Source organism: Hemiscyllium ocellatum, chromosome 43 (genome assembly GCF_020745735.1).
Source record: "Hemiscyllium ocellatum isolate sHemOce1 chromosome 43, sHemOce1.pat.X.cur, whole genome shotgun sequence".
NCBI lineage: Eukaryota > Metazoa > Chordata > Chondrichthyes > Orectolobiformes > Hemiscylliidae > Hemiscyllium > Hemiscyllium ocellatum.
In genome coordinates, this window is record NC_083443.1 from 20,076,320 (window position 1) to 20,103,124 (window position 26,805).

At 38.5% G+C, this 26,805-nt stretch overlaps 2 protein-coding genes across 4 annotated transcripts in view; both read right to left on the reverse strand.

Annotated features, from left to right (window-relative positions):
• kat6b (K(lysine) acetyltransferase 6B) overlaps positions 1 to 2,808 on the reverse strand; it is a 210,042-nt gene extending 207,234 nt beyond the window's left edge. The window contains exons 1-2 of the mRNA XM_060854023.1: positions 2,686 to 2,808; positions 942 to 1,879 (exon numbers count right to left, since the gene is read on the reverse strand). Of these exons, the coding sequence (XP_060710006.1) occupies positions 942 to 1,565 (624 nt within the window). The 5' untranslated portion in view covers positions 1,566 to 1,879; positions 2,686 to 2,808. The remainder of the gene's footprint in view (positions 1 to 941; positions 1,880 to 2,685) is intronic.
• A 15,619-nt stretch (positions 2,809 to 18,427) lies between these two features.
• adka (adenosine kinase a) overlaps positions 18,428 to 26,805 on the reverse strand; it is a 275,680-nt gene continuing 267,302 nt past the window's right edge. For 2 of the 3 annotated variants that reach the window (XM_060854345.1, XM_060854347.1), the window contains exons 10-11: positions 25,182 to 25,268; positions 18,428 to 19,319 (exon numbers count right to left, since the gene is read on the reverse strand). In XM_060854345.1, the coding sequence (XP_060710328.1) occupies positions 19,195 to 19,319; positions 25,182 to 25,268 (212 nt within the window). In that variant the 3' untranslated portion in view covers positions 18,428 to 19,194. The remainder of the gene's footprint in view (positions 19,320 to 25,181; positions 25,269 to 26,805) is intronic. The other variant, XM_060854346.1, reaches the window with a different exon arrangement.

Genomic DNA, 26,805 nt, shown 5'->3' on the forward strand with positions numbered 1-26,805 from the left:
AAAAACACCCTTTTGAAAAATAAAACTATATGTAGCTTGACCAGGAGTGTTCTCCCAGTCTTGGATGATACTTATTCCTGAACCAACACAAATAGAATTTAGTTGATAATTGATCAGAGTGTTGTCAGTGCTCCTTGCTGTGAATAAACTACTTGCCATAACTTCCAATGTTATGACAGAGGACAGTATATTATTAGTTGGAAAAAACTTTCAGTTAGGAGATTCTAACATGCACGAATATAATTGTAAGTTCTTCCCTTCTCTTCTCCACTGATAACATAAAGCAATCTGAAGCTAGAATAGTCCACAGCAAGGAAAGATAGTGAAATACAAGATCACTATACTCATTTGGGGCATACTTAACATTTGACCTTCAGGGCCAGTCACACACCATGTCAGAATAGGTGAAAGCAGCAAACAACCAATTATAATTAGTCATAGTTCTCTTAGGTACACAGAGAAGACTACTTCTGTAGGAGCTTAAAGTGATTAATGCACCCTCCGCACTTGATCAGATCATTCAAACATAATCTATTAAATGCCTCTTTAGATCTCAGCGTCATCACGGAGATCATTACATCATTATTCAAGGATTGAATCTTATATTATTGAGTAAGCTGCTATTTCAAGGATTCACCATTACTAAGAAGTTCCCTATTCCAAGGGTATGACATCAACCCATTGAGCCGGGCTCAACTTTTTATTACATAACTTTACCTGAATTATAAATACAATTTTGTATGTTCAAATAGATTTGCAATTTGTTTCACTTGTCAAAATCGTTGATTTCACTCCAAACAGTTCCCTTAAAATTGACGGTTTAATAAATCCATTTCTTAATATCAACACTTGATTAATCGTCCAAAATTAAATAATTAAACATTTTAGGATGATTGGCACGAATTTTCTTTTATCCATTGATATATCAGTTGTAAACTTACCTTTTCTTTTTCATGAGGAAGATGGGTAACTGGTAGGAGAGATGAAGGGGAAGAATTATTGTATTTTGTGGCTCCCCTACCTCCTGCATTTCCATAATTCACTCTGTAAAGAGGTCCATCCTTTAATATTCTCCCATTATTCACGGCACGTTTGGTAGCTAGTCTAAGCCTCTGCTGAAACGTGGAACTGCTGGTAATAGTAGCCAAATCACTTTGGCTTCTCAAATATTTCTCTATGTTCTTGAGTGACGAACCATTTGGTTCTGCCAATCCTTCAACTGCTCTCTTGAGTATTTTATTCCAGTCCACATTAACAATGTCAATGCAGTTTCTCGATGTACATCCTTGCGTGGATTTTGAAAGATTGCACGGCTTAATGGATGCAAAGCGTCCAGGTTTCTCTGGATCCTTGTATGATGAAAGCCCCTTATTTGTAACTTTAAGTATAGTACCATCTTTCACACTAAGTTCCAACTGTTCTAGGACAGTCTTCCTATCCAATCCATGTGAAGAGGACACTGCATGGCAAATCCTCTCCTCTGATGGCCTTTGCTTTTGCTTTTTCACTTTCTGAATAGCTTCTAGAATCCATTCAGTGTATAGTGGGTTTGCAAGCTTTACCATGGTTGACCATTCATATGTTGTTCAATCCCAATGATAGGCATAGAAATTACTCCTCTTCCATGTGTTTGAACAATCCCATGCCAGGTACTGAAAGGCCTACCTGAGAAAATAAAGAATTCTTTGAAGTCAGGACTACAGCATGCCTTAACTTCAGCACTTGTAACATGTTTGCGAGTCAAAACTATCCATCAAAACTGCACTGAGCCCAATTAGCCTTTCAAGACAGTAGATAAACAAGATAATCTTCAGAAGATTGAACCAACAGGTTTCCAAAAGACTCCCCCGTGGACTGGTTGTAAATGTAAGAATGAGCCCTGAAAGGCAAAAGGTAAACAATGTCAAACACGTCCTCTGTAAAATACACTGCAGTCAGAGAAAAAAAACCCACAAAACCAGGAACTTATTCGCTATAATAAAATGTAGTATACATCTGCATGTTATGATCAGTTTGTTCAGATTGCCAATTTCAAATTCCTCATGTTTACATCAGGATGTCACCATTGTAAATACACGTGCAATATTGCAAGTTCTCCCAATCTCGCCGTGAATCTTGGTACACATATATAGATGATATCTCATTCCCCTTCGACAACAAAAATCAATAAAGTAGGAAAAACTCGGTTGCATCACGTCTCAGTGATATATTTTCAGGGGAGCAACTTTCGAAAGCGTTGTCTTCTCTCCTATCCATTTTATTTAACAGTGACTTTAAGTGCGTTTCTTGCTTTCTTCTGCTAAGGAGCTTTTTTTTAAAAAAAAAGAAAATGCAGATATAATCGTCATCAACAAATGCACGATCCACTGGTGACCAAAGCTCTGCAATCATTTAAAGTCCTCGACCTGCTGGCAGCAGCATCCTGTCTGTCTGAATCGGTCTCAATACCGCATCATCAGCATTCAGGGTCACACCAGGAATTGCTGGAGAACCACTGCGTTAAAGCCCAATGAGAATCCCTTTTTTATATATATATATAAAAGACATCTCATCATTAACCATGATCACAGCAGCCGATAGCCTTCCGCATTATTCTCTTCGGGGAGCACACAATGCAGAGGTCTCTGTTGCTTTATAAAGGTTTTGCTTCGAAACAAAACAGGTTTGGAAAAACAGATCACGCACCTTGCTTCACACTTGAGCGCAGAATCGGCTGATACCTAGCAGAGCAGACGCCATTTTGTTCCAATGTTTGAACACCGGAGTTTACATGAAAGCGACATGACACTGATTACAGCCGAATGGAGTCCCATTATACCCTAGCGCGCAACCTAACACCAGCCTGGAAGTCCCGCCTCTGTAGCTCGACCATTGGCCAGAGCCCCCACCATTCACCAGCAGCACGCACCACCGCGGGTCATGATTGAGCAGTGGCCCCGTCAGTCAACGCGAGCTCCCTTTCCACCTGCCCCTCCCCATTTCAAACAGGTTCGGTTGCCCCACAGTATTTATGTCATTTGCGCACTGGGCAAAGCCGGAGCTAAATTTTAAGTTTAACGCGCTCCCTCCCACATTTATTTCGGCCTCTCTCCTCGATCTGTCACACAGCTTCAATCAATTTTGTTTTCCTCCACCAGGCTGCAATTGAGTAGCTGTCAAGTTTATCAGAACTGTGGCCGAAATTAAAACTATTTTTGAGTCCTTCACTAGTCGATAGCTAAACATGACGTTCCTTCTTTATTCGAAAAGTGCCCATCAAGGTAGGTATCGACGGCGGTCGTTTTAAACGCACCCTCCCATATTTGTATTATTTTCGCATACTATCCGTCAAACTATAGATCGATTTTGGATGAACCATTTGGATCAGTGTCTAATGCAGTGCTGCCCTCACTGATACCAGCAACCACCCTGTATTGCTTAATGCAAAGGGGAAAAGACAACAAAGTGGGCCATTTCACAATTTTTCGCCCTCCCTTTTCTTGCAAATTAATATTTATCAGAGGAGGCTTGTCGGGTGCTCTGCTCGCGCTGCTTTTGAAAATTCAAATAGGATTGCGAGCTGCGCGAGCGGCAAGTTTCTACGTTCTTTTCTTTAAAAAAATAATCTCCAAAATGAAGCAACATGGCGCTTAGATTTATACTATTTTATTTTTTGAAAAAAATACACCCGGGAAAGGCAAGTTATTTTCTGACTAAATCTTATTTGTGCTTCTTTTGAACATAACTTGTGAAGAAAAGGTATCTAATCTGTCTCAGTTGGAATTTTCTGGAAGGTGCTCAGTTCTCAGTCTAGTTCTCCTCCCCCCCCCCCCCCCGGAAAAAAATATAACGTCCAACGTTCGCTCGTTCACCACGGGCGGAGGTGGTTCGGTGGGAGGGAGGGGGAGGGGGTCAAGAGGCTGCTAACTGCCGCTCACGAGACAGGCTCTCCCGCAGCCGCCTGATAACCACCAACTCCGAAAGGTTAATCATCTGCGTGCGCGCCACCACCAGCTAGTGCCCACTGCCAACCCCCCCCCCGGCCAGTTGAGTCCGCCCGCTTCTCTTGTTTGGCATTGCTGCAGCTTTCCACTCAGCAGCCTGCCACCTTGGACCCTGCTCTCCAGCTTTCCAGTTTTTTTTGTCATTTTTGATATGTACTCCTTAAGAACCTGGCCTTCCAGCTCTCTAGTTTTATTTTGTTCTCATGCCCACTGCTTAGGACCCTGACCTCCTACTGTAGCAACTACCTAGTTTTTTTGTCCTAATACCTACTTATCTTTTTTGTTGGAAGAATGTTTATTCGTCTTTTCCTCCTGGAACAATTTTTGATAATCTCCCAGTAAAACAGGGCTTGAGACCTGGTTGCCTACTGGCTCAGATCGCATGCTATATGCCAGCTGTCTCAATTTCTTACTAACAGATGGCACACACACCACAAGGCGAGGTACTGAAAACACAAAATAGCCCATCGTTAATTCCGAAGATGATTCTCCAACTCCCTTTTTGCTTTTGACTGTAGTTGAGATCTATTTTACGTACACTTGCACCATATTTTGAAATAGAGGGTATTGTTTTCTTGCCAGTCAGTGAGCTAATAATGACTGCTAATTGAACAATTCATAATTATGGCAAAAATGTGTTTTGAAAAATTTATCTGAGTTAACTAACCTTGATAATTTAATATGACCATTTTTAGTACTATTTTACAAAGGTCAAACTGCTGTGATGAGAACACAGCTTGGAATTCCAAATCAAAATGGATAATATGGTCATATGTGCACAGATGTTATCAAATATCAGAACATTAAGGAATAAGAATAGTTCTGAGAATCTAAAATGGAAATGAATGAACAACAAGATGATGTTAAACAATTGTCCAATACATAAGGACAGCCCAGATCATAGGTATGGATTACATTTATTAATCAAAAGTCATCTGAAAGATATAATTTAGCTTTTTTTCAACTATTATTCAGGTTCATGAATCCCAAAGTGTTATTAAGTGGGAATAATATTTATTTGGGAGATATTAGGCTGAACTTTTACAAAAACTGGCTATGTGTGAATTTTGGACAGTTTTGTCAAGGGCTTCTGTATCAAATTATTTCACACAATTCTCTATTGCTCAGCTCATGATGGATCTATGGTACATTTGCCAGGACTTTGCTAGACTTCCACCACCAGCACCTTATTAAAGTGCCCAGCTGTGCACCAGGTCAAACACTACCAGTCTCAAATAATCTTCCACAATACACATACTAGGAGGGACAGGAAAAAGCAAACCTTATGAGGACAAGGTGACACTTCATTGGAAACGGAATCTCACATTTATATTATTGTCTGCCGTTCTAACTGCATCTGGAACAACAGCAGCAGTGGACTGGACTTGGAGCAGACTGGGATGGCTGTTGGACAAGGATCTGGCCCAGGTGATCAGACCACGTGTGGAGGCCCTGTGCTGAGCCGTTACTCCGTAATAAGGAGAAAGGACTGCAGATGCTGGAGATCAGAGTCGAGAGTCAGTCGAAAAGCACAGCAGGTGCAGCAGAATCAAGGTTTCGGGCATAAGCCCTGATGAAGGACTTATACTTGAAACATCGATTTTTCTGCTCCTTGGATGCTGCCTGACCTGCTGTGCTTTTCCAGCATCACACTCGACTCTGTTACACTGTGATGCCTATTTTAAAATTCCAACCTTACTGTAATGTCAACCCTTTAATGTTGTCCTATTTTAAACTTATTTTTTAACTCTTAAGTAATGCAACTACCTTTATTCCTCTGTTGAATCCAAGAACTGTACCTGGGGTACTTGTATCTAAGATGTCACCATAAGAAGACAGACATTGTAAAAGCTTTTCACTGTACTCCTATAATGGAGTACACATGACAACAAAAGGATATTGTATTGTAGAATGAAGCTACACAGGTCACTTGTCCTTAGTGCCATACCAAATTAGAACCCTGTCTAAGGGAGTGCTACTCTTTTCCCAACGTGCAGTGTGGCATAGCATTTTGTTATTCTTCAATGTGCAAGCATTGCATATTGGAAGCTTTCAACAGTTGAAAACATTAAGTTTTATTGAATATCAAGAAAAGTAAAGAAAAAAAACAAACAAAAACTGCATTTACTTCTGGGAATAAACAGGGTCTGCTTGTCTTTTGAACAACAACAAATTAACAGTCATTAAATGATGATCTCACCCAACTCTATTGGAAGTGGGTGTTAATTAAGTCCTGTCTGGCTTGTTGCGCCCGCTGCTGCGCCATTCTATCATGATAAAGATGATGCTTTTCTTGCTCAATAATCTCATTTTGCTTCTCAGAAGACTGCTGCTCTCCCAGGTCACTACCCATCATGTGCTTTCTTTACTAGCTGCAATCGTGCAGAAAACAGCAAATTGGGATTATGCAGCACTCTGTTTGGAGTGTACTGCATGGCTCTCTTCCCCCCCACCCTGCTCCAGATCTATCCAAGCATCAGAATCTCCTCTTCAGGAAACCTACTGTGTGCTCCACAATGGCACTGATGAAAGAATGAGCTGCATTGTAACTATGCTTAGTCTTACAAGCCCTGGAGCAGCATCAACATTCAACCATTCGGAGGTGATTAACAGAGTCTTCAGCCATAATTGCAGAGCTTATCTCTTGTCTCACAGTAATCATTCTTCTGAGGCATTTGTCCCTCGAAACAAAGCAAGAATATGGGAGTTTTCACGGATATAGACATCATGACAGTTTCCAGGGTACCTGGTACAAACTCTTAAATTTGGTACTGATGATAGACTGATGACTTGATGATACACAAATGACATTGATAGAATGGAAGCCTCCTTGACTTTTCTGTTGATAAAGTCAGTTGTGCTATTAAATGGTGCTCTCAATGCAATGTATGCATCGTCTCTAGCATCCTGCACCTACAGGACGCCAGTTATGTTGATTAGGCGACTCCTTGGGTGGAATACTGACCTCATCACAAGGAAACAAGATGAAGGAATGTGTTTTAACCCAAATTGCAATGGTAACAGCTTTGGTACATTTGATGATTGAGAACCTGCACAATTCCCAGTAGATCCTTGGAAGCAGCCAGTTGCTTAAAAATTTAGCACAGTTGCTACCTCAACAGCTACCTGGATAAGCTGACCACCCATCCCTTCCGGTCACAAGTTCTACTCCAGCAGGTCACACTATAACAATATCCTGCAACATTCTCAATCTGCAGCAACACTTCGTCTCACTTTTGTGGAGCAAATGGCACCACAGATGATAGACTCTGAGCCTGTACATCCTCCATAATCTGAGGAGGCCAGCTGGTTAGTCAATAGCTGCTGGATGTCACTGCTGCTCTGGGTTTTGTGGAAGCATTTCCTCCTCAATTTCTCCGTGCTTTTGTTTTCCTTCGGCCACTATAGCAATAACCATTGCTGTGCCATTCACATCACATACAAATGTCAGTTTACTCTCGTCCTCAATACAGTGTGACTTGGAGATCTCCTACAAGGAGGGTAATGGAATGCATATACATGGACCTTTGACTATCTGTGTCAACCACTATGAAAAATATTCATTCTTCAAAACATTTGGCAGAGTTAATATGGATTCTTTGCCATGGCCTTTCTGGACAGTAACGTGAGTGTAATAGCACTAATGGAGGTAGATTACGAGCTCCTGTGCAAGCTACACATATTCCTACCTCCCCATCAATTATGGACTCAAGCCCTGGCCATCAAAATTAGCTTCTTACTGTCAACTACATTCTGACAATGCAACAGTGACCTTTGTGTAATTGATTTAAAACACACCTGTTTAGCTGTGGTGGAATGATCTTCCCATTTCTAATTATTGTTTTGGTGTAATAAATTGTGCAAAGGCTTGAGTATGCTTGCAAGATTTGCCATAGTAATTCAGTAAGTCCAAAAATAATCATATTTGGTTTACATTTTTACGTGCTTGTGCTTCAACTATGGTTTTTACTTTTGAAGGTGACTTGTGTAGTCCTTTAGCATCAATGGCATGACCAAAATATTCAATGGAAGATTTGAGAAAAGTCACATTTGTCTTTCCTCACTCTTGGCCATGATCTTGAAGTCTGTGCCTAAATTGGGGACATTTGTTTCTCCCCATGACGATAATATCCTCCAATTAACACTGGCCTCCTTCTAAGCCACTTAAAGTCTGATCCAATGAAATTACATAGCTGCACCTGTGATTCTAAATGGAAATCTCTTATGTTTGAATATTCTTTCCTGTGTTACAGTCAACAGATATTTTTGTGACTCAGGATTTACATTCATCTGGAGATAGGATTGACTAAAGTTAATTTTACTGAAAAGCTGGTCTCCAGTTAGTCCAGCAAATATGTTTACAATTAAAGGCAAAGGTTGATGCTCAGCACACAGTACTGGATTAATAGTGACTTCAAAAACTCACTTGAGAGGTATACCAGCTTTCTTTCTTCATCACTGGTACAATAAGTGTGGCTCAATCACTCATATTTACTGGTTCAGTGACTCTCATCTTGACTGATCTCTCTAATTCTGCCTTTATCTTTGATCTGATTATAAGGCGTTGAAACAGAGAGACCTTGGGGTTCAAATACATATTTCTTTGAAGTTTGCATCACAAATAGGTAAGGTGGTTCAGAAAATATTTAGCACGCTTGCCTTCATTGCTCAGACATTTAAGTAGCAGAGTTGGGGCTTGATGTTGAGGTTGTACAAGAAGTTGTTGAGGCCTCTTCTGGAGTACAGCGTCCAGTTCTGGTCATCCTGTTATAGGAACGATATTATTAAGCTCGCGAGGGTTCAGAAGAAATTTGCCAGGATGTTGCTGGGAATGGAGAGTTTGAATTATAAGGAGAGGCTGGATAAGCTGGGACTTCTTTTCATTGGAGGACAACCTTATAGAAGTTTCTAAAATCTTGAGGGGTATAGATGAAATGAATGGCAGATGTCTTTTTTCAGAGCAAGTAGTGGATGCAGGTACAGTAATAATGTTTAAAAGACATTTGGATAAGTACATGAATAAGAAATGCTTGGAGGGATCTGAGCCAAGTGCAGGCAGGTGGAACTAGTTTAGGATGCAATTATGGTCAGTATGGACTGGTTGAACTGAAAGGTCTGTTTCCACGCTCTATGAGTTAATGACTGTTTGAAACATTTTGTTTGATTGTCATCCTTGATTTTCAATTTGATAGATATTTTTCCCATGCTTCCCAGATCCCCACTGGAACCAATAGTATGTTTCTTTAGATCAGTCTCAGAATCTGACAAGTGATTTATTTCAGCTCAGTTGAGTTTGAATTTCTTCAACCATGTTCTTCCCAGTAAAGCTGTAAAATTTTCTTTGACAACTTGTAATGACATCTTCAAACTGACTTTCTAACTGCGCTCTCACAATTATATACTTGAAGACACCCACTTTGCCTGTGTAAATTCATTGTACAATGTGACACTGCTGATTCAGATGCACGCTTTCAGGCATTAATGAAATTGCTACTCTGGTGTCCAGCTCCATTCTTGCTGGTTTGCGACTTCGTAAGCAAGTGACACAATATCATGTCACCAGCAATGGCTAGTATATTTAGTAACAGCTCCTCTTTGGAATGCAAATCTGGGATTTTCTCACACTCTTTCTGTACCATGTACATTTTCTTCCTTCACTTCAGTTTCTGTACTTTTGCTGTGTATTATTCACACTTATTCCTCAGACTATTCAACGTACCCTTATTTGGTACACTTTTTCTGTACAGCTTCTTTATATTGTGTGACCTATTTTTCCACACCAATAAGTTCAGAGTCTGTATTGTCTCTCAGCTACTATTTTGTAAGACATCATGCCTGAGCTTAGCTTGAGTTTTATCGGCCACAAGTTCCATCAAGACTGCTATTTCCAAATTTTTCTTTATGTTTAGCTTCCTTTCCAAAACATTTCCACACACCGGTCTGTCTCTGGTAGTATCATTTAAATTGTCTCCAAACTCTCAGAATTCTGAAAAACTTCTTTCAAATTACTGCAAGCTGGGATTTGGATTCAAATCATGCTGGTTGCATTTGTGGAATCTGAACCTATCAGCAATCACTTATAGCTTTGGTGAAACGTGGTTCTGTAGAATTCCTACTATTTCTTTGAAAGTTTTGGAACATAGATTCTCTGGCTGTTCCAGACTCCTCAGAAGGTTAGAAACACTTTCCCCCATAATAGTCAGAATCACAGGGGCAATTCTACATGGGCTTCAATTTTGTTAGCTTGTACAAAATAATGGAATACCTCTAAGTAGGAGTTCCAGCTTTTGTATTTTCATTATACTGTCCCTTGGCACCAAAGTTTCCCACCTTTCACTTTATTAAATGGGAAGGGCCTGCCTAGCATAATATAACATATAGATTTTAACACTACTTTACTTCCTATTTCAGACAAGGTATTCCTGAGGGGGCTTGTTTATTTCTGAGTGTACACCCCTAGTTCAAGACATTTTGCTCGTTCTTTCCGGATGGAACACATGCAGAGCTTCCCCTGCACGGTTCACCTCTTCCCTGGGGTGAATATTTTTGCTGACTACCTGCTTTGGTGCAGTGATGATTTTTTTTATTGAAGTGCCTGTAGTCAAGACCATATTTCTTCTATTTTAACAAGTTAGTGGATTAACCCAGTGGATCTCATAGCAGTTTTTATCTTGTTGCCAGTTTTCTTATTGCGTGAAGTTTCAAGAAGAAACAAGACCAAAGCGTGAAGCAGCAGTAGCTTTATTATGGAGATGTTCCTTCTATAGGCAGCAAGATTAGAGATCTGTATGTTTGCCCAAAATGGTTGATAACGTCATCATTACATCACATAATCAGACTCTGAAAGTAACCGTTCACCATATTGCACAAATATACAACAGTTATGTTGTATAATTCCTATTTACACAACTTTTATGTTAATTAGGATCCTGCATCTTTCAAGATTTGTAATTTGCACATTAACCATACCCTTTCTAATTCAAATTTATAAAATGTCTCTTCAAACATTGTGTCTGGTGATTTTAAATAGTCAATTTTCTCAAACATACATGGTATCCATTGCTTACAGCCACTACTGTATTTGTGAAATTCTTTCCTAATCATTTAATAAGGTTTTGTCTTGTATATTATTGGGTACAGACATATTTTTTATTCACTCATGGGATGATGGAGTTGCTGGCTGGGCCAGCTTTAATTGCCCCTGACAAGATGGTGGTGAGCTGTCTCCTTGAACCAATGCAATTCAAACTCAACATATCATGCAAACAATTCTCACACAAGAAGTGACAGACATATGCACTTATATGAAAACATGAAAAACTACTTTCTCAAGAATCATCATAGCTGAAAGAAATTCAAACATCTGTCTGTGACTCACTATCAGCAAGTGCACAATTACATGCACAGAAATTCATATTGAATAGCCATAGCATTGCCGCAGAAAAGCATTAACATTAAAGCCACAATAGTAAAGGGCAATTATAATTTTTGAAGGTGGATCATTTCCACCTACACCAATATGTAGGAAACTGAATGTAATATTTACTCAACAAATAGAGTCATGGAGATGTACAGCATGGAAACAGACCCTTCGGTCCAACCCGACCATGCCAACTAGATATCCCAACCCAATCTAGTCCCACCTGCCAGCACCTGGCCCATATTCCTCCAAACCCTTCCTATTCATATATGCATCTGAATGCCTCTTAAATATTGCAATTGTACCAGCATCCACCTCATCCTCTGGCAGTTTATTCCATACACATACCACCCTCTGCGTGAAAAAGTTGCCCCTTAGGTCTCTTTTATATCTTTCCCCTCTCACCCTATGCCCTCTAGTTTTGGACTCCCCGACCCCAGGGAAAATACTTTGTCAATTTATCCTATCCATGCCCCTCATAATTTTGTAAACCTCTATAAGGTCACCCCTCAGCCTCTGACGCTCCAGGGAAAACAGTCCAAGCCTGTTCAGCCTCTCCCTATAGCTCAAATCCTCCAACCCTGGCAACAGACTTGTAAATCTTTTCTGAACCCTTTCAAGTTTCACAACATCTTTCCGATAGGAAGGAGACCAGAATGGCATGCAATATTCCAACAGTGGCCTAACCAATGTCCTGTACAGCCGCAACATGACCTCACAACTCCTGTACTCAATACTCTGACCAATAAAGGAAAGCATACCAAACGCCTTCTTCACTATCCTATCTACCTGCGACTCCACTTTCAAGGAGCTATGAAACGGCACTCCAACGTCTCTTTGTTCAGCAACATTCCCTAGGACATTACCATTAACTGTATAAGTCCTGCTAAGATTTGCTTTCCCAAAATGCAGCACCTCGCATTTATCTGAATTAAACTCCATTTGCCACTTCTCAGATGATTGGCCCATCTGGTCCAGATCCTGTTTGATTGAAAGTGTGGCAACACAAACTTATTTACTTATAATTTGTAGCAGCCCTTTTTTCATTAATTTTAAAAGAAATCATAGGAGAAATTTCAACAAGAACTGGAAATATAGCAACAGCAAGAAGCCATCAATTCCTCAAGCCTTTTCTACTATTCAGTTAGATCCTGGTTGATTTACACTTCAGTTTCATTTTAACTACTTAAGCTCCATCTCCCTTGCTACTTTCACCTGGCCAAAAGTTTATCTTGAAAACTCAAAATTGACACAGTCTGCATATCCTTATGAGGAAGAGAATTTTAAATCAATTATAGTGAATAACCAGAAGATACCTCCACAGCACACCTTGAACCTGTTACATAGCATTGACATTAGCGACTTATCTTCCCTCATGTGTGAGATAAGCATTTTTATTTCTAGAGAGGTCTTTAGGAACTCAAGAAGTCCTCAAGAAGTAAAATTCCATTATTAAAAATAAAGAATGTATTCAGCTGCCTTTCAACCTAATGCAATGCTGAACACAGTTTTTTATATATTCTAGTTTCCAGGGAGTTCACCTTTTTTGCACAAACACATTCGCTAGCACAGCTGCTTCACAGCACCAGACACCCAGGTTTGATTCCATCCTCCTGGTAACTGTCTGTATGGAGTTTGCAGATTTTCCCCATGTCTGCACGGGTTTCCTCCCGGTGCTACAGTTTCCTCCCACAGTCCAAAGATGTGAAGGTTAAGTGGATTGATCATGCTAAATTGTCCACAGTGTCCAGGGATATGCAGGCTAAGTGGATTAGCCATGGGAAATTCAGGGTTACAGCATAGAGTAGGTAAGTAGGTCTAAGTGAGATGCTCTTTGGAGAGTTGGCATGGACTTGATGGACCAAATAGTCTGCTTCCACACACTATAAGGATTCTATGATTCAATAGACAGGTTTGTGAATTTAAGAGACTTCCCACATCTTTGTATATTTGTTTGCATTGCCATGACCAAAGCTGGTACTCTACTGTCTGCCTTCAACATGAAGCTTTCAATGTAAATTATCCAACATAAAAAAATTGTGTGGCACTGATCAACCAAAATGCCATTAAGAAACTGTTTAGAATGTGAAAGGACAGCATCGAGAAATGACAGTTAGGATAAAAATCTATTACTACCTATAAAATCCAAATATATTACATCTACTATATTGTTTTTGTCTATTTTTACTTTTGCATCCACTAGAGTTGGTCAAACATGTCCTCCTTTATAAATCCATGTTGCCAATTTTTTTTTGTATTTTTGATTTCTGATGATATTTTTATTACATCTTTGTGTAAAGATTCTGTAACCTTTCATATCATCATCTAGTGATCACTCTAATGTTTTGTTATTGTGCACAGCCTTTAAAGTGCATGGGATGATTACATTTTTTCAAGAGGCCAACACAAGCTCAGTCTCCATGTGAACTTCCTGGCTGTTGTCTGGTTGCTTAGCACTGAGGGAACATTGCCACCAACATTAAGCTGGTTCATTGTGCTCTAGCTCCCTTTTAAATATATAAATAATGTCCTGCAGTCCTCCAGCATCATAACATTTTCTAATTAATTATATATTAGTGCTTCTAATGTTTCTTTACTACATTCTTTGAATATACATTTACCAACTAATGATGTTATTATAAACTTTCATTACTTTATAAGTTATCCCCACAAGATCATCTCTTAGATCTCTTGACATTTAAGGAATTAAACTGATGGACCACCCAGGCACAGGAAATATATGCAGCCAATGCACTGACCTAGGTACTGGAACAGAAATAACTCCACAGAGGCCGGACATCAAGTCACCCTTTATTTACAAATGGAGAATCCTTGACACTGATCCAGCTCCCTCAGAGCCAGCTCTCAAGAGTGAACAGGATGTCTGACACTCCTGTTCTTATTTGCCAGCCAGGGCTCCCCGTTTGGACCACATTAACAGCCCAATCAAGTAACTCATATTCTATGCTGATAGGCGCCACTTCCACAAACATTCAGTCCTTCACCACCAATGCACAGTAGCAGCAGTGTGCACCATCTGCAAAATGCACTGAAGAAATTCACCAGTACTGCTTAGACAACATATTCCGAAACTAGGACCACAAATATCTAGAGGGACAAGGGCAATCAATGCATGGAAACACCATCTCCTGCATGTTCCCCTCCAGGTGACTCATCATTCCTTCAATGGCTCTGGGTCAAAATCCTGGAAAATTTTCCCTAATGGTATCATCGATTTACATGCACCAAATGGACTGCAGTAGTTCCAGAAGGCAGCTCACATCATGGATGGACAATAAATGCTGGCCCAGCTGGAAGTGTCCATATCCTAGGAATGAATTTTGGTATTTTCTTCTAATGTCAAGTTCCTATTAAATGTAAACACAAAGTTATTACTAATTTCATTGTCAGTCCTTGAAGTTTATTTTATGCCCAATAGCTTATTGTGATTTTTTTTTGTTACTTATTTAAAACATCTTTTATTTTAACATATATCAAAACTATAATTTATGATTACTGAATTGCTTGTCACAAAGGAAGCAAATAATTTTCCAAATTGATTGTTCAAATGCATAATTATGTTCAGTGATTTGTTAGTGATTAACACCATTAAATGGGGTTTGATAAATGCCTGTACCATTTTAGTGTTTCTTTTAGAAGTTTATGCAGGAAATCGATTTAGAAAATAACATAAAAAATGTGCTCTCCTTATATTTGTAAAAGGATTGCATGAAGAACGGTTATGTAATCAAAATTGCAATGTCATATCAGAGCATTCAGGATAATCACCAGTGATTACAAAGATTCAATGAATATAAACATTCTAAAATTTGAATATTTCACAGCTTTAGTAAACAATGTTAAAATATTTGAATGTATTTTAATTAGGTTTTTGGTGCAATGACAAATGATATAACTAAATTGTTATAATTGTTATACAAATACTGGACAACATGTTTGTTATGATTTGACTTGTCATCTTCGAAAAATTAGAACATACGGAAGAACTAAGGGTAAAAAAGTAACAACAAATAACCAAGTAGGTATACTGCACAGTAAGATAACGATTCAAAACCATATATTCTATAGATGGGACTTTGGCACTAATATTCAAGGTTAATAGGAGTTTACGAAACCGATGTCCAACACCCCACAAAATGCTCTTGAAATGGTCAATGTAGTCAAAACAGATTCTTCCCAGATGTAGGTGACACTGTGGGCTACCATATCTCTTTAAATGTTTGTCTCACTTTTGAAGATCTAGCCTTTGAAATAACCTCAAAGTCTCTCTGACTTTGACTGCCTCAATGATTGCTCACAATTTGGAGTTTAATCTCTTCCTACAAGACAAGGTTCTCTAGGACTTCTGAGACTGCTCCCAAATATCTATTAAAGATATTTCACCCATATTATCAAAGAGCTATGCTTCACTGAGCTATGCTCCAATTATTCACAACTACATCAACCAAATTCTGCAAATGTCCATCGCACTGAATTATTGAAGGCTTCCAGGGACTTCTCCTGTCCTAAATGCCTGGGGTTTTCCAACAGCAGCAACCATGCTTCCTGAAGCTATTTCTGTGTTTCAATTCCCAATTTCAATCTGCACAAATGTCTCTCAGCAAATACACCCCCAAATAAATTGAAACCAGAGAACATTTTTAAGCTCCACCCTTGCCATGAGATTGTAGTCTTCTCTAATCTGTCCTTCATCTGACTTTGAGGAATGACTGAATGCTTTTAAATTACTTTAGTCCTAACTCCCAGACTACAGCAAGCTTCCAGAGCTGAAAATATTTGCTGGAAAAGCGCAGCAGGTCAGGCAGCATCCAAAGAGCAGGAGAATCGACGTTTCGGGCATGAGCCCTTCTTCAGGAAAGGCTCATGAAGAAGGGCTCATGCCCGAAACATCAATTCTCCTGCTCTTTGGATGCTGCCTGACCTGCTGCGCTTTTCCAGCAACACATTTTCCGCTCTGATCTCCAGGATCTGCAGTCCTCACTTTCTCCTCTACAGCAAGCTTCCAGTTAATCACAAAATCACGGAAGTGTCTCAGTATAGAATGAGGCCATTCGGCCCATTGTGTCTGCACCAGGTCTGCAATGAAGAGTCATTGCTTAGTTTCAGTCTCCTCTTTTCCCATATCATTGCTCATTATTGGCATACAATTAGCCATCCAATCAAATAATCATTAGAACTTTCAATTGAACCTACCGCCACACTTCCAACCAGAGCATTCTTTACACTAACTATGCTGCTCCATGTAAAGGTTATAAAAGGAATGGACATGTTGGACTGAAAGGTCTGTTTCGTGCTGTATATCTCTATGACTATAATTGGATCAATGGGCTGAGGAGTGGCAGAGGGAGTTTAATTTGGATAAATTAGAGGTATTGCATTTTGGCAAAGTGAACAAGGACAGGACTTGTATAATTAATAGTGGGGTCCTGGGTAGTGTTGTACAAGAGAGAGATCTTGAGGTTCAGATGCACAATTCTTTGAAGTTTGCATTACAGACAGACAAGATGGTTAAAAAGGCATTTAACATGCTTGCCTTCATTGCTTAGATCTTTGAGTATAGGAGCTGAGATGTTGGTGAGGCTTCTTCTGGAGTACTGTGTGTCATACCGATTGCGCTGCTCTAGGAAGGATATTGTTAAATTGGAGAGGGCTCAGAAAAGATTTACCAAGATATTGCCGGGAATGGAGAATTTGAGTTATAAGGAGAGACTGGGACTTCTTCACTGGAGTTAAGGTTTATAAAATCATAAGGGGCAAAGATAAGGTGAATAGCAGGGGACTTTTCCATAGAGTTGGGAGATCAAAACTAGGGCGCATATTTTTAAGGTGAGAGGATACTGGCCTTCTTGGAATTATTTCAATGGGTATAGCAATTCACAACATCAGTTGTTGGTACATGCTGAAGGTTTGATGCTGATGTAGTTCCTGGTTCAAGTGCAGAGACTCCCTTGTTTGTTCAGTGTTCCCAAAATGGGATAGGCTGTATGTTTGTGTCTCTGTGCTAAACAGTAACACAAGCCAATGAAATTGTAAGTTTTGGCTGCAGAGCTTTAGTGCTGAAAAACAATGCAAGCTAAGAGGCATCTTATATAATTGGATGAGATGCGCGTGTCCCTACAAGAGACTGGACACGTGCATCTGGACACGTGCAGATGTAAATATCTGAGAGCTTGGAAGTGAAGTCCTGTAGGATTGAAGTAGTACGGGAAACGTTTTGAAAGTAACCACTGGTGATATGACGATTCTGGTGATTATGATGAAATCCAGTTGATTGGAGGAAGGATGGAAGAGGACAGTATCTGTGGAACATGTAGGGATATGGTGGTGATAGTAGAATTGCATGAAGGGCCCCGAGAAGCAAGCAGAGGTATAAGATGACTGCTCTCACTTTCATTTCAGGAAATGGTGCAATATAGTTTCTTGGGGAAAGTGGGGAGAATTGGGAGCTGCATAGAAATTAGGTAAGATTAGCAAAATGAGATGCAAATGCATGGAAATAAGATATAAAAATAAAATTTCTGATAGCATCTGTGGAGAGAAATTAGAGTTAACGTTTCAGGTTGAGTGACCCTTCCTCAGAATGAAAATAAGATAGTTGCCGCTCCTTAGCGAGATTCAACACCCACCCATGTAAACTTAAGGGAGAAATAGAAAATATTTTTCTTGAGGTGCATCCTCAATGTATTTTCCCAACTTTCTCACATTATCCATGATACTCAAGGTAGCAGAAAATTCCACCCATTGTCCTCAAAGGTAGTACAATATACCTCTTCCTGCTGTCTTCTTAATTGTTTTAAATCAGTCAATAAGTATTTTCTGCATAATAAAAATTCAATTAGTCAATGAAGCTAAATGTTGTTTGTTCAAAACAAGTGAGCCCACTAATAGCTGAATACTATTAGCATTTTAAATCCTACAAACCTGTAGCTGTACTTGAATTATAAAAGCAAGTTCACAGTTATGAGAATCATATTTGTTTATTGTCGATATCAAATTATAAAGAAAAGAATGTAATCATAACAGCATACAGTTGTTTCTCTGAACAATAATACAGGTGTCCAAATAACTACAGAGTATCAGAAATTTAAAAACTGTGCGTTTGCAGATTTGATTTGGTATTTTACAGCAATATTTACCTGCATAAATATTTGTCTCACTTTATTGAATTCTCATTACATAAATTTGCTTTTCTGAATAAACTCAAACAGAAAATGCTGAGGTAATCTGCTAAATAAAAATCATTTCATGATGAGAAGATGCACCACTTTCAAATGACAAATAGCTTGAGATCAGTTACAGATATCATTGGGCTGAATTTATAAAACTGTCAGTATAAACTAAAGAATAAACAAGTTATGTAATTTGAAGTTTTCTACAGAAAACAGCCAACATAGTTTTCATCCATTACCAATGCCATAATTACTGCCAGGTAAATAATAAATTTAACCACCAGAATATTCACTGTCAACATCAAAACTTCATTGTTTCATTGAAAAATGTAAATAAAACTCATGAAAAGACAATCAAGAAGATAGTTTATGACTATCAACTTGACCAAATAATTTTCAAGGCCTTGTCATCTACTCTCAAGGTGTTCATATTTTCTGATTTTTTTTGTAGCAGACTGACAAAAACAAATGAAGAACTAAGTGCAGAATTCGTATTGCAGGGTTTGGGTAGGAAGGAAAGAGAGGTTATTTATTTTTAAACGGACAGCAGTTCCCGTTCTTAGACTTAACAAAGGACTTTTTGATCCCATTTATTTTCATATCAATGAAAGTCAGGCGCTTCTGGGAATGTACAACCTGGACGCCTAATGATAACATTTGCTGCATAATGGCCGGCTTGGATGCATTTTTCAAGGGGTTGATCATGAACCAATTGAGACAGAAAACCTACAAAGAAAAATAGTAAAAATTATCCACAGATGCGAGTAATAAAAAGTTTACACTACAACTAAATATACCACTTTTTACACAGATCATAAATGAATGAAATAAGAGACTATTTTCCACTGATAAAATTAGTCTTTGTAAATTCTCAGCACCTCCCTTTGGTTTGAAATCAGGTTGTCAAACTCAGACGTAGTAAGAGCTTGCAATCTTTCAATTCACAAAATTAAAAGGGTTAATTTTGTGATTTGTTTCTGTTTTGTTGAAACTTAGTATTTCAAAATAAGACAATGCATGTCACTATTTAGTAGGAAGGTAGCCTTACTCCCTTGATGTTCAATGAAAATGGATGACAAAGCATTTGGCAGTCAGACACAGAAACCAGAAAATTAATTAGCTTAGTATCTTGGTCTGTGCGGAATTAGATTTCAGGTAGCAATGGATTCCCTTATAATTAAGCCTCAGTGATACTCAGACTAGAGTAGAAAGGTTAGGACAGAAATTGATAGTTCAGCTGTTGGCGAGTGTTGATAGTGTTACTGTCCACTTGATAGTGTTACCTCCCCCAGTTCAACAGTTTGCCAACATTGACTGCATTGAAAATTGTTCACAAAAGCAAGGAATAAGAAACTGTTGGTCTTTGTAATTAACAGCTTGTGAATATGGTACCTGTTTGGCAGACAAGAAAATGAAAATAATAATATTGTTTTCTAAATCTTAAAATTTTGAATGGTAGCATGTAATTTCTCTTCAAACATCAGGGACACCTCTTTTTTGCCCTGTTCCTCATTGTTAAATCTGCTTCCAAGTGGTATCTGGCCATTATCTGGCACATGCTGGCATTTTTTGAAATGTCAAATTGCTTATTAATGACTTGGTTAGGGCAAGAATAAATCATTACAATGTTTAGGTTTATGCAATCACAGAGTTAAGGGAAGTTTTCTTTCTTCAAATATTGAAATATCTCTCTCTCTCTCACACACACACACACACACACACACACACACACACACACACACACACACACACAAACATACATATGTTGAGAGAGGAAGAAATCTATTTTCCTCTGGGAAGATTAAATTAAATACTAATTGGGCTAAGAGGCAATAATTATTGCTCATTTATTTGAATGAAAGGGAAGAACTATGATATAAAGGTCAAATTTTCAATGTTTAGGTTTTTAAAGCATCATTTACCACCTATTTTCTTTATTGAATAACTACAACCATAAAATGATAAACTGGAATTAAATTTGTCTACTCTGGCACATTGCGGAATACCAGTTTCCTGTTCTTGCAGTTAAATCAACATAGTGGAGTAAACACAGTTAAGGTTTTATTAGAATGGTCTCCTTATTCTGTAATGGCAACATGTGTTGGTGACAAATAATCCTAACATATACTACTGAAATTAGTAAAAGAACAAATAATTAGCTAATAATCCGTCAGAATTCAGTGACACTTAAGCCCACATTCCAATGGTAAGAGGGTCACTGGAGCAGCATTTGAGACGCATGTTAAAATCCCAGACACAGGAGACTGAGAATTGCCTGGGAATCTGAAATGCACTAAACTAGCACCAACATTCTTTCCTGTGTTGTTATTCTTGAGTTATACATCTTCTATGCAGGTATCCCATGTCTTAATTGCAGTTTAATGCCAAATTGAAAATGCCTTTTTAATAGGGAAAGCAAAAGGAAAACAAATTAAAGCCAGTAATTTGTATAATGCCGCTCTGGTCTCCAAATGGGCATGGATTTAGAAAAAAAGCCCAAATTTTACTATTAGAAATAGTACTTTGGGGAAAAAAAGGCAACATTAAAGCTAAGAAAAGGAGAAATGTGCAAAGAAAGCTTAAAGTTGAGGAATGGAGGGAAAAAAATGGCAGGTTTTCAAAGTGATGTTTACAGTTTTATTTGCATTGTGATTTACATGCTTATTTTAATATAAATTATCTCACGGCACCACTTGGAGAGGAGAATTCTGACTAATATTTATCCATCAATCAAAGCGCCTAAATAGATTAACTAGTCATTTATATCATTACTGCTGGTAGGATCTTTATATATGCAAATTGTCTGTGATGTTTTGCTGCTTAAAAACCTAATAACACACTTTATAACTAATGAATATAGTTGGAGAGTTTTTAGACAATCTGAAAACAATAAAAGGTTCTATTATTAATTTAATTTATTTTGTTCAATAAAGGTGGTTTAATACACTTTTTTTCAAAATTATCATAAACTAAAGTAAAATTATAAAGCTTTATGATCCATGAGTTGACCTGTACAACTTGCAGTTCAATAATCAATAGATTTTCCATGTTATTGTAATGAATTCAATAATTTTGTATCTTTTGTCATAAATATAGTAACCACTTACAAAGAGGCTATATTTTCCACTGATCTAGCGATCTATTGTATTCCTCTAGGGAAATTAATTCTGCATTACAAGTATAAATCTTTTCATTGTGTTGACTTCACATGGAAGAAAGGTAACATGTAAATTGGCAAGATTTTTCTGAAAATTTTCTTGATATTTTTCATCTAGTTCTTCCACTTAAGTGTCTTCTATCCCATGGACTTCGTGCTCAGGGGTGGTCTAAAATTCTGATGAATGTCTGACATTTATGTACACCCATGACACCATGCTTATAGTTTATTTTGGATTTGATAAATATTTAATTCATGAATTTCATTTCAATCAAGTCTCAATGAAAGTATATGTCCCCTTAACAAATAACAACTGCAAAAGAAAACCAGCCAATCTGGAAAATAAGAAAAAGTTAAAGGTAATTTCAGAATAAAGGAGAAAGCTTAGAATTTTGCCAAGACTTGTAAATCTGAGGATGTCAAGGAAGAGCATGAAAGTGAGAGAGAAAATAGAAACTGTAAAATCTCAATTCATATGTAAAATGGAAGAGATTGGTGAAAGTAAATGTTGGCCCCTTAAAGGCAGAGACTGAAGAAATTCCAACTTAGGTATAAAGGAACAAATATTTTGCACCTCTCCTCACAATAGGGGAGACAAAAAAAATCCCATAAGTTCAGCAAGAGTGAGGGTTAAAATTTTCACCTGATGGGAACTAAGTATAGAGGAACCTCGATTATCTGAATTTTGGATTATCCGGACAAGATTGCAAAATCCCGATACCTGGCTAAACTGTTATCCGGCATTCAATTATTCAACCAAAATAGTCCCCGCCCATGTTGTTCAGATAATTTAGGTTCCTCTGTATTCAAGGATACACGCCCTAATGAGAGAACAGGCAGATAGTCTGAGGTGGCAAGGTTGCCTTGTTATTACGAAAATAAATTCAAATTAATAGCAAGAAGTGATATAGGATTGGAAGGTGCAGAATTCATGTGGGTAGGGTTGAGGAAGTACAAAGGAGGCAAAATCCTGATTGGGGTCTATATAGAGTAATAGAGGTGTACAGCATAGAAACAGACCAAGTTATTCATACAAATTACAAGTATATAGGGTCAAAGTCATAGAGATGTCCGACCCGTCCTTGCCGACCGGATATCCCAACCCAATCTAGTCCCACCTGCCGGCACCCGGCCCATATCCCTCCAAACCCTTCCTATTCATATACCCATCCAGATGCCTCTTAAATGTTGCAATTGTACCAGCCTCCACCACTTCCTCTGGCAGCTCATTCCATACACATACCACCCTCTGTGTGAAAAAGATACCCCGTTGGTCTTTTATATCTTTCCCCTTTCACTCTAAACCTATGCCCTCTAGTTCTGGACTCCCCGACCCCAGGGAAAAGACTTTGCCTATTTACCCTATCCATGCCCCTCATAATTTTGTAAACCTCTCTAAGGTCATCCCTCAGCCTTCGATGCTCCAGAAAAAACATCCCCAGCCTGTTCAGCCTCTCCCTATAGCTCAAATCCTCCAACCCTGGCAACATGCTTGTAAATCTTTCCTGAACCCTTTCATGTTTCGCAACATCTTTCCGATAGGAAGGAGACCAGAATTGAACACATACAGCCGAACCAATGTCCTGTACATGACCTCCCGACTCCTGTACTCAGTACTCTGACCAAGAAAGGAAACGCCTTCTTCACTATCCTATCTACCTGCAACTCCACTTTCAAGGAGCTATAAACCTGCACTCCAAGGGCTCTTTGTTCAGCAACACTCCCTAGGACCTTACCATTAAGTGTATAAGTCCTGCTAAGATTTGCTTTCCCAAAATGCAGCACTTCGCATTTACCTGAATTAAACTCCATCTGCCACTTCTCAGCCCATTGGCCCATCTGGTCCAGATCCTGTTGTAATCTGAGGTAACCTTCTTCACTGTCCACTACAACTTCGATTTTGGTGTCATCTGCAAACTTACTAACTGTACCTCTTATGCTCGCATCCTAATCATTTATGTAAATGACAAAAAGCAGAGGGCCCAGCACCGATCCTTGTGGCACTCCACTGGTCACAGGCCTTCAGTCTGAAAAACAACCCTCCACTGACACCCTCTGTCTTCGCCCTTTGAGCCAGTTCTGTATCCAAATGGCTAGTTCTACCTGTATTCCATGAGACCTAACCTTGTTAATCAGTCTTCCATGGGGAACCTTGTTGAATGCCTTACCTTGTTGAAGTCCATATAGATCACATCTACCGCTCTGCCCTCATCAATTCTCTTTGTTACTTCTTCAAAAAACTCAATCAAGTTTGTGAGACATGACTTCCCACACACAAAGCCATGTTGACTATCCCTAATCAGTCCTTGCTGTCGCAGGGATCAGGAGATAGAAGTGACATGTAAGAAACGCACTATAACAATAATCATGGGGGACTTCGGGTTGATAGCAGATGCCAAGAAAAGGAATTAGTGGTATATCTGAGATTTTTGTTTAGGAGCAACTTGTGGTAGAGTCCACTAGAGTCTGTCGGATGGCATTCGTTTCCACTAGAAACAAAAGTCCACTAGAGATCAGAAAATACTGGATTTGATATGTAATTAAGCAGACTTGATTAGGGAGCTTAAGGTTTAAAAAAAAACTCGGGGACACTGACCATAATATGATGGAATTTGCTCTGCAGTTTGACTGAGATGTAACAACGATACAATTGAGTAAAGGAAACTACAAAGACAGGAGGGAGGAGCTGGCCAGAATGAACTTGAAGGAGAACCTAGCAGGGAGACAGTGGAGCAGCAATGGCAGTAGTTTTTTGGGGTAATTTGGGAGTCTTAGCAGAAGTTATCCTCATACAGAACAAACATACTAAGGAGAGGATGAGACAACCATAGATGACAAGGGAGGTCAGGGACAGCATGAAAGCAAAACAAAAAGCATACTGGTGAAGACTACTAGGAAGCCAGAGGATTGGGAAGCCTTTTTTGAAAAAAAATAGCAGAGGACAGCTAAAAAAACAATAAGGGAGAAGAAAAAGAAATGACAGTAAGCTAACTAGTAATATAAAAGAAAACAAAAATTTTTTGAAAGATATCTAAAAAGGTAAGAGAGAGGCAAGAATAGTCATTGGACTGTTGGAAATGAGGCTAGAGAAAGAAGTTCATAATGATGAGTGTTATCCTTATACTTTAGTATTATTTCTGAATTTTAATAGCACTCCTCCAATTCCTGATGTATAATTTATACATGTGGTAAAAGTGTTTTTTTTAAAAAATTGTTACAATTCGAACAACACAAATGTGCAACAGTATACAAATATGTTGTACTTGTCAGGTTAAATATTTCCAGTTTCAGTTTTGGCACAAATCAAATTTATATAGTTCATTGGAACAATGAGAATAGGAACATAATAAACTTGCAGTGCTCATGTTGGAACTGCATTTTTCACAAAATGACATAATTTGACATACAACTTATAAAGCAGCCATAGTTACCTCCCACAAAGGCATCACCAGCTCCATTAGTATCAACAATCTCATCCTGTTTAATATGTACGACAGGGAAGGTGGTTACATTATCAGCTGTGAGAAAGAAGAAAAATAATATACATAGATTAGGTATTACAGTGGAAAAGAGATTAGATCATAATATTGATTTGTTATTTTTAAAGTATTAGTTTTACTAATTCAAAAGCAATAATAAAAGATATTTTAAAATCAATATGAACTTCTCGGATTCAACAGCAAATATCTCCACTTTGGAGTCTGCTTATATAATGATACGTAAGAAAGACAATAAAAAATAAAATTCAGAAGACTGAGTTAACTAGTGGCCAGATTTATTATTTAACCCCAGAAGACAAACCAGGCCATGAAAACAGACCAGATTTAACTGTATATCTCTGAAACAGAAAACATGATCAAATATTCAAGTCAGCTATCTTGGTTTTCAAACATTATCTGTACCCAACTGTGGCACAGTGGTTAGCACAGCTGCCTCACAGCGCCAGAGACCCGGGTTCAATTCCCGCCTCAGGCAACTGTCTGTGTGGAGTTTGCACATTCTCCCCATGCTCCAGGTTTCCTCCCACAGTCCAAAAGTGTGCAGCTAGGTGAATTGGCCATGCTAAAGTGCCAGCAGTGTTAGCTGAAGGGGTAGATGTAGGGGAATGAGTCTGGGTGGGTTGCTCTTCGGAGGGTTGGTGTGGACTTGTTGGGCTGAAGGGCATATTTCCACACTGTAAGTAAGTAATCTAAAAAAGACTGCAGACATAAACATCTCATAAAATGGTGATTATCAGGATGGTGACTTCTTAATAATAGTACAAACAAAACTTACAAATGAATACAGGACAGTGACATACTATATCACAAAATGCAAATACCGGAGACTCTTCTATGCACATTATTTGTTTATTTTAATTGATGCTCTGACACACACATTAAATGTCCATACTTAATGATAATAAAGGATAAAACATGCACAGTTAAGCTGATTAACTGACTTTAACATGTTTTCACACCTGGCTAAATGTGCCTGTAATCACAATCAACAACTATTTGTTTCAGTTTTCCAGCAGCAATTTGTTAAAATTCAAAAATGGCTTCCCCCTCCCCACATCCAGAAATGATTTCACTTCCTATGTTTCTTGTGCTGGTCCATGCAAAGCGCCCAAAGAAAGATGGGCAGTAACTTAGCTGTTCTCATTGATGCTGCTTTTCAATCAATTTTAAAGAAATGCTGGAACAGTGGATAATGTCAAAACATTATTTTACTGTGACTTTATGAAAGGGAACAAAATAAAGTTAAGTTCTCTGCTAAAAACTCACTCATGTCCAGAGCTCCCTTGATTATAATAATTTGGAAACAGGTTCCTGAAATAACACTCTTCTGCTCTTGATCTTCATCTGTTCTGATGTTGCCACTTTCCAAACCAATCCTTGGAAAATATTTTTGACTTAACGGAGGTTTACCGCCCACTAATCTGTTCCATTTTATACATTTCTATTCTCACCTCTTTGGCTCCCTCCCAAAAATACACATACTCCATGGATCATCCTTTATCATTTCTGCCATCAGTAGTGTGACATCAACAGGAAAAATGAAATGCTTTTGATG